The sequence below is a fragment of the Bidens hawaiensis genome, unplaced genomic scaffold, assembly GCF_021521415.1.
Source record: "Bidens hawaiensis isolate Kalapana, Puna unplaced genomic scaffold, B.hawaiensis_p1.1 tig00055997_1, whole genome shotgun sequence".
In the NCBI taxonomy this organism is placed as follows: domain Eukaryota; kingdom Viridiplantae; phylum Streptophyta; class Magnoliopsida; order Asterales; family Asteraceae; genus Bidens; species Bidens hawaiensis.
In genome coordinates, this window is record NW_027500096.1 from 74,186 (window position 1) to 83,726 (window position 9,541).

General features: G+C 33.5%; 1 protein-coding gene across 1 annotated transcript; it reads left to right on the top strand.

Moving 5' to 3' along the window:
* Positions 1-2,123: 2,123 nt before the first annotated feature.
* On the top strand, positions 2,124-3,177 carry LOC143601272 (protein EXORDIUM-like 3). Its single transcript, XM_077078725.1, has 4 exons — positions 2,124-2,507; positions 2,594-2,657; positions 2,825-2,910; positions 3,001-3,177. Exons 1-4 carry the CDS (start codon positions 2,124-2,126, stop codon positions 3,175-3,177), a joined length of 711 nt encoding a protein of 236 aa, XP_076934840.1.
* The last annotated feature ends 6,364 nt before the right edge of the window (positions 3,178-9,541 follow it).

Consider the following 9,541-nt stretch of genomic DNA (forward strand, 5'->3'; position numbering starts at 1 on the left):
ACAGAAGATCTTCCCGTATCGTACGGACTGGCTTATTTGGGCGGGAGTATTCCCCCTCCCGCCCTTGTGCGGGATTGTTCCCGGCTTCGCTCATTCCTTCAGGTGACACTGAATGATCGAGAGCTAAGTGCCTTGTGCGTGTAGCCTTGCTGCGCGGGTGACCTTCCCTGATGGCTTGTATCCGAGGCTGCGGGGACAGGCGGAGTCCTTCACCATTGGGAGGCATTTCCTGCGGGAACAGCTTGCGTACTGCGCGTAAGGACGTTACGTCTCTGAGCATGGTTGGTCCTGCGGATCCAGTTGGTTTCTGCGCAGACGTCCCTGTTTAAGGTGAGTCTTGCGGGTCCAACTGGGCTCTGCTGGGACCTACCTCTTCACAATCATTCGCTACTTGAATAGTTTGTGTTAAGTTTTTTTTTTTTTTTTCAAACCTTTGGTTGATCTCACTTGTCACTTGGAATTGGAATCTTGATCGAAGGTGGATGTGAGATAGGAATCATAACAATTAATATTATAACAATATTAATTAAATTTAATCGTATTTAAAGTTTAAATAAATAACGAGTCGTAGTCACAAAATACGTAAATAAATATGAAGAAAAACAACTTTTTAAGTAAGTCTACAAGTAATTAAAGATTCAAAAATTTAAAGCTATTCAAAATAAGTAAATAAATATGAAAGTATATGACTGTGCGCACTAATGCCATACTTTAGAGCATTCACATCACCTTCTCTATCTCTATAATTACACTAAAAAAAACACTATATTTTTTCTCTCATATACAATTGAATAATATTTTTTTACATCTTTATCATTATCATATATCTCTCCTCCACTCACAACCACTTTCAAATATATTAAAAAATAAATAGAGGATGAACAGTGATTCTCCAAATTTACTCAAAATTTATCCGTCTCTTTAAATTTTCTCTCTGCTCTACTCACAACCACTCACCATTCTCTAAAAAATTTTAGAGATTTCTCTCACAAAGTTTTTAGAGGACCTGATATGAATGCTTATCGTTAACATTAATATGTCTGAGTTTTTCACTATGTGATGCAACGGGTACTAAAAACGTATGATAAAAATTCATTAGTATGCAATTCATGATTTTAGCATTAAAAAAGCTTAGTTAGACTCATCTCTCATTGGTTATGTATATATACATATTTACATTTACATATTTACTTAGTTAAATAGAAATAACTTATAAAAGAAAACCAAAGTCACAAAATAAACGTGTTTTTTAACCTAATTCAGTTCCATATCTATACTATATATAATATATGAGTGAAGGACCTTTTAAATTTTAAGAGGTATCGTCCTTCAACTTCAATCAAGTTTTGTTAATGCATTAAATAGTTACATATTTTCTCCCTAATTAATAACCAACTACCCCATGACTTTTTAACGGCCGTAACTTTTTCACACGTTAATATTTTGTCTAAAAAATTACACCATAAAAACGAACATTTTATTATCTTTAATTTGAGTATGGTATTGCTATAGTTTATTAATTTTTGAAGACTAACATGTTACGTGATTACCATTTATTACCGGCAATGGGTCATGTTCAGCTAATGGTGTTGGAATGGGTTAGGGTTGGAACAAGTTAATACAAAAGGGTTAATTTAGTTCATGTCGGGATGGGTTTAGATCGAAAGGGTTCATGTCAAAACGTGCTTTAGGTTAATATGTTTTCGGGTCGGAGCAGATACGTGGATGGCATCAGTTATGCACGTTCAAGCATCAGTTACGTGGATGACATTGTTTATGCATACCGGGTTGCTCGCCCGATGTCGCGCTTACTGGCACTGATTACACGCCCGATGTCACGTTAAATGCATACCATCGTCGGGTTACGCACGTACCGTTGCAAGGTTACAAACGTACTAACACCGGTTGTTTTTGCGCGTACACCGCTGCATCGTGCGGGCAACTGGCTAGTAAATCATGAAGTGGGAGGCTGTGTTCAAACTAATACATAATATAGGGGTGTTGTTTGGAATTTGTTATATAGATGAGGGATTGATTGTTCATGGGAGTTAAATATGACTGGTCAAAGTAGTCTATATAAAGTATAAACATTAACAACAAACTCCAACCTGCTAATTAATACAATGAGCTGCTTCATCCTCACCCTCACCATTTTCCTCCTCTTACACTCTCCGGCCACCGTCGCCGGCGCCACTAACACTTCAAACACCGTCACATACCATGGCGGACCACTTCTTACTGGGGACATCACCGTTACCATTATATGGTACGGTTCATGGAAAAACAGCCACAAAACAATCATCAAAGAGTTCATAAACTCCATTACAAGTTCCGAACATCGCTCGCATTCGGTGTATAGCTGGTGGAAAACAGTTAAGCTTTACACTGATTACACCGGCGCTAACATATCTGGTAGTGTCAAGGTTGGAAAGGAAATGAGTGATAGTTATTCTCATGGTTATGATCTGGCGCCTCAAACGATTAAAATCATGGTAGAATATGCTGCTGTAACTGATAAAACAAAGATGTAACCGGACACTAGTGAGGTGTATCTGTTTCTGACCAGCGATGATGTTCACGTTGGCTTTTGAAGGTTTTTGCCAAGTATGCAGTCTCCGTGACTTTACCGACGAATCGGTTGTTGGGTACATGTAAAGGTTAATCTTGAATTATTAATAAAGTTACGAGTTTATTTTGTTTTGTTTAGTTTTATTTTAGTTAATTGAATTAATTCTAATAGGTTTAGGAAATTTAGTAATATTTGTTGTTCGATTGTTTGATCTTTGATCTGATTGGTTGTTCTGTCTATGTCAACAATGTATAGGTTACCCTACGTCTGGGTGGGGTACACCGCAAAGTTTTGTCCTTATCTTTGCACGTACCCTTTTAGGGTTCCTGATTATCTCCAAGGTATTGTAAAACCTTTAAAATCGCCAAACGGTGATTTGGGTATTGATGTGGTGGTGAATGCAATGGTACCGTGGTTCTTCCGAGTTACAGGTGTCGGTTGCTGATGTGTGTTTGGGAATATACGGGAGAGGTGGTGGTCCGTCCTACCCAGGAGATGTGTTGAGTGACAGACACGGGGCCTCCTACAATATCCGTGGAATCAAGAAGAAATTTTTGGTTCAATGGATGTGGAACCCGGTGTTGAATGATTGTACCGGGTCAGATTGATAGATCCAAGTATGTTTGAGTGTCATTCTATTTAGTTGATGTTGTGTTTTATGGTGTTTGTTTTTATATAAGTTGAATCCGAGACAAAGGTATGATAATTAATTTGGATTAAAAGCTGGTTGATTTATAAGTTTAACAGGCAATCTCTCATCCTAATCACTCAGAGGATTGAATTTAACTAATTTTTACATGTTAATTAGGTAATGAAAATAATCCACGTTAATGCATGTACTTCCAAATTTGGTTGTAAAAAGAGAGACCATCTTTTATTTTGTTTCAACTAAACACAAAATGACTATACTTAAATATAATAACGTTTTTAAATTCTATGATATTAAGGCTAATTTGTTGTTTTCATTTTTGTAAATTTTTATGTGAGTTAATTTTAACGAAACATAGGTGTTTTTTAATTTAATTACTTTATAAGGTGATTTTCATATTTAACAAACTTTGAATATGTGTGATTGTGATGCCACGACTTGCCAAAATACTATTTGAAGTAAAAGAAACTAACTTTTTTTTTACAAAACCGACAAAAAAAGGTGTAATTGTTTATCCAAAATGTATAGAAAACACTACAAAACCAAATAGCCTTCAATGACAATTGACGAAAAGTAACCATTGATATTACTTCGGTGAAAGGAGGATTTGTCGGTTATTGGTGGGAAACAGAGCGCGGCTAAAAACTTAACCAAATGAGTTATTACTCAGAGCCCACTGGCAAAAATTTACAGCAGATCACGTTGGCAATATAATTGACAAATCAGGTGTGGACCTTTTACCGGGAGATTGGAGATAGTTGTGTGGGTTAATTGTAAGTTTTGTGTGTATATATGTAAAGAATGAAATTGAAAATGAAATAAATTAAATTTGAATGCACTTGTGAATATTCTAACCGAATGCAAGCATGAAAAGGTTAATTTTCTATCGTAATATTATATATACTAATTAAGTTAAAATCCGAGTGATTAAAAAAATAAAACAAAGTTTTTTATTTTAATAAAATACATGATATAACATACCTTATGGATTCATAAATAAACAAAATTTACAATTCATATATCTCTAAAAACTTATTTAATAACAACATATAAAGTTCTATCATTAACTTTTTTTATTAATATTTACTTGTTATTCCTTCACTAAAACTTTAATTTTAAAGGTGTAATGATTAAAATAACAAATATGAAAAGCTAATACATATTATGTAAATCGCCCGCTGCTACAAAATGTTATCCGCATGTGTGTGCAATTTTATCAGGCATATAGTTCAATAAACAAAATAGGACCATATAAATATCGATATCAAGTATGACAATGCCATTAATATTAAATTAAGTCAACATACTGAAACTGTTGGTTAGGTGCCTTCAAGTAGAGGTGTTCAAACCGGTTTTTTAACCTAAACCGGTTTCGGGTTAAACCGGACCGGTTTTTATTCAAAGAAGTCAAACCCGGTTTTTGACCAAACCGGTTAAAACCCAAACCGGTTAGAAGCACAGAAAATAGAAACTGATGTAACCAGTTTGGGTTGGTTCCAAACCGGTTTTAATTGAATCCGTTTAAAAACCGGTTTTTTATGTTTAAATTTAAAAATCGCAAAGTACAGTTTTGACTGTTTGAGGTGCACATTTAACGAATTAAATAGTTACAGCTGTAAGTTAAATGTGGAAACGGGTTTCTAAATGTGCTAAGGCAACGGCTAGATTACATTAAATGGAATGGATATGAATGATCCATATTTAAGGTAATTTGTTAGAGCTTAAATGATTCTGTTGAACATTAAAGTATTAAACAATATTGAATACACATTGACTGCATATGGAATACACGTTCAGCTCTGATTACATATCAAAGCGGTTTTTAACCGGGTACCGGTTTTCACCTAACCGGTTCCAAACAGTCGGTTTCAACCTGGTTACACCTAAAAATCTCCAAACCGGTCCTAACCCGGCGGTTTTAAAGCTACTCAAAACCGGTTTTTCTAAAAACGGGTTCAAACCGGTTGGTTACGGTTCAGTTTTCGGGCCGGTTAGGTTAACCGGTTTAAATGCCCACCTCTACCTTCAAGTAATGGGTCAAAAATCAAACGATTCAGGTTAGTAAGTTAAGAGATTATAAATGAAACACATAATAACCAAATAACATAAACGATCAAACTAAATGAACAGGTTATTTTTCAGTTTCAATTAAAATTTCTCTGCTTTACTTTTCTTACTAAATCAGGACAACTAATAAATAATATTATATACTACGTTAGAACCCGGGTTGTTGTAACTACCAAAAATTTTGTAATAAATAGTGTTTGATAATTAAAGTGGGTATTTTTATGGTTAATTGGTTTTAGATTGAAGTTTAATAAATCAAGGAGGTCATTATGTAATTAATCAAAGTTGAGTAAGCATGTAAACCTACACCAAAGTCATCCGGCCGTCATTCCATCATGTTCTTCATTTGAAATAGAGAGAGTGAAGATCGAGCTTGTTATGGGTTGATGATCAAAGATAGAAGCATAACTATCGTGTATCTCCTAAATATTTTTACATATATAGATGCAAAATATTATAAGGTAGTGTATGGTATGAAGTAATGATAGACGGAATGAAATGGATCATTCTAAAAGAATGAAATAAAACATGTATGGTTGTCATTCATCAATGGAATGAATCATTTATAAGACTAAAAGGTGTGGGTGCCATTTTCCTTCTTATTTTACAGCGCCACGTCAGCGTCACATCATACACCAATTCACCATTTTACCACTTTCCTCCTTTTGACAAATAAAATTTTAATATTTATAAAAAAAGTAAATTTAAATTAATATAAGTAAAACTAATAACTAAATAAAAATAAAATTACATTCATTACTTACAAAATTTTGAAACATACGTGTTTAGCGGTTTTTTTTTTCAATAGCAAATATAAAATATTAGACAAAAGATTAATTAATATGCTAAATTAACTTAGTTAGCATTGAAATTAAAACTTAATTAAGTAAAATATTTAGCATTTAAATAAAAAAGAATGATTTGTTCATCTTTGGACTTCAAATGGGCCGGTAAACATAGTATAAGGTTGGTCCAATACTTTAAAATTAGCCTTAAAATTTAAAACCCTACATTAGTCACCGGTGGACCTGATCATCTTGTTTAAAGGTGTACAAAACCGGTTTTAAACCCAAACCGAACCGGTTTCGGTTTGGTCAACGGCTGGTCAAAACCGGTTTGACTCAAACCGGTTCGGTTTATAAACCGGTTTAGAAGCATGATAGGCCGACCTGGTCACACCGGTTCGGTTCGGTTTATAAACCGGTTTAACAGGTTTCAAACCGGTTCGGTTTTAAAACCGGTTTGATAGATTTGAAGGAGAACCGGTCCTGAAACTAGCGGTTTGGGTCGGTTTGGAAACCGGTTTGGATGAAACCGGTTTTAAACCCAAACCGGTTCAGTTTGGTTTGCCTAAAACCGGTCGGTTTTTTTATACACCTCTAATCGTGTTCCTCTTTACAACAATATTACCTACTCACCTGCTACTCTCTATTTTCTTCTCCATCCTCTAGTTATTCTTAGGAAAAAAATCTACAAAAAAATATGATAATAAATGTGTAGGGAGGATTTCAGCGGTGATTTGCTCGGCGAAAATTCCACGATTTCTTTGCCGCTGAGCGGCACCGATATGAGAGGGGCGGTGTTTGCCGCCGGCACCGATTGCCACCTCAGCCTTTCAGCGGTAAATCAGAGTCCATACCTGATAGGCTAAGGAATGCAATTCATTCCATATATAAATTTTTTTATTCCTTAGTAAAAGTTAGTTTTAATAACATTAATAATAATAATTATTACTACTACTCCTCCTCCTACTACTCCTACTGTTATTATTGTTATTTTATCGTCATCATTATTATTTTATTATAGTATAAATATTATTAAATTATAATTGTTTTTATTTTTTTATTACTAAATCACATTATCTTATTACCGTTTCGTTTTATTAATTGACAAAAAAATATATTATGATTGAATAGTTTACTATTTAATACAAAAATAATAGTAAAGTGATTATTCGTTTCATTCCTATGTAGTAACCAAACAAGACATTGGAATAGTAATGATTCATTTCATTCAGTTGTTTATTCCATTCCTTTGTCCATTTCATTCCCTCGTTCATTTCATTACCCCATGTCAAACAGACCCAGTGTTTTAGTAACAGTTTTCAATAGTAATAGGTGTGGGGAATTTCGGTGGTTTGGTGAGAGACATAAAACGTTTTCTAATCTTGTATTTACCATAACACAATTCTCATTTTTCTACAAATATTTGTCATCTTAAAAAACTTGTTGATGGCATATCCATTTAGTGTTGGCTCAACGATTTTGGTGGCCTAAAACGAGTAAAAAATCGGAGACCTTTTACTTTATGAGTAGGTCAAAGTTTTCTTTAGAGTTTTACTCTCCAAAAAACAAAAATTCTGCTTCACATTTAATTAAATGAATATGTTAAAGTTTTAACTAAAATAGTTTCCACTTTTCTTTAGATACTCATTTTAAACATAACCTTGTACATGATTTCAAAAAAAACGAAAAACAATGTGAAGACTTGATTGGAGAATACTGAAAAACATCATGTGAAGAACAACGCACATGTGTCCTTTTCAATATTGGCGTTTACAATTGTTATGCACATATGTCACTTTAATTTAGAGAAAAAAACATGTTGGATGACATAATGTCAAATGTTAACTTTATGAACTTGAAATTAGTTTTGATCACTAATTAGGAAATAATGCATATGCTTAAGTTACTGTTATTTTCTTTAACGACATATATTCATGTCGTTGAATTAATCTATAATTTTTTAATTAATAACTTAAAAAAGAGGCTATCGAACAAACTAATCAATTATTGTGAGAAATAATAAAAAAAAGATAGTAAGTTTGAATAACAATAAACTGGGTGGTTAATAACCTATGTAAGATCTATATTTTAGATAATAGTTTAAAAAGTATGAGAATGGATGAGAGTGTGACAACTGACAAGTAGCATGCAGTGGTAGTTATTTATAAGAGTAGTATGATTAAGTTGGTTGATTTCTAAGTTTAACGGGGGCAATCTATCATCCTAATCACTCAAAGGATTGAATTTAACTAATTTTTACATGTTAATTTAGATAGTGAAAATAATCCACGTTAATGTACTTCCAAATTTGTTTGTAAAAAGACACCATTTTTTATTTTGTTTCAACGAAACACAAAATGACTATACTTAACAATAATAACGTTTCTAAATTTTATGAAATTATGGCTAATTTGCTGTTTACATTTTTGTAAATTTTTATGTGAGTTAATTTTATCGGAACAGAAGTGGTTTTTATTTAATTACTTTATACGTGGTTTTCATATTTAACAAACTTTGTGTGATTGTGATGCCACAACTTGCCAAAACATTATTTAAAGTAAACTGTAAAAGTAAAGCTAGAATATTTTTTACAGAACCGACAAAAAAAGGTGTAATTGTTTCTCCAAAATGTATAGATGTAGATATATCACTACAAAACCAAATAGACATCAATGACGAAAGTATTCGTTGATAGTACTTCGGTGAAAGTAGGACCCCTCGGTGATTAGTGAGAAATATAGCGTGGTTAAAGACTTCACCAAACGGTACTTCGGCGGTACCCATGAACCCCCTAATTACCAACTAGATCGATCCGCACCCCTGTTAATTGGACTAACTGGACTAATATCTTGTTAGTTACGTATAGCGTTATGAAAATTCTGTAGAGACCTGGATAAAATTAATTTCATTTTCAACATATACAAAGTCCTCTATTTTCATTTTCTTTTACGATAAAAGTTAACTTTAAACCATAAGTTACCATTAAATATCAACCAAACGTCACAATCAAGGAGTCCAAACTTGATATGCACGCATCAGAAAAGAAAACACCCACATTTAAAATTGGTGTATTCTTTCGCAATGTCTCTCAAATAACGCATGTTGGCATTAATTTATCACTGGCGAGGTTCTTATATTCAGATTTTATAATTAATGATGGCAACATAACTAATAGCCTTAAGCACCTTAATTAGATTCCTCAACAAGATCGAAACACGAAATACAATAAACTTGAAATATAAAAAACACGACCATAATCATAGGGGTTTTAGATGTCGACCTATAGCTTGAAGTGTACCGTGTAAGTTCAAAATAAACGAGCACCTTATATGACAAGGAACCGTACGTAGCATACTCATTATTGGTATCACACGTACACTAACAAGTATAGATGTCAATCAGGTGATATCCGATCAACCGGCTTTGTTTAACCACTCGGAGGTCCAAGGAGATTATACATACAACTATATA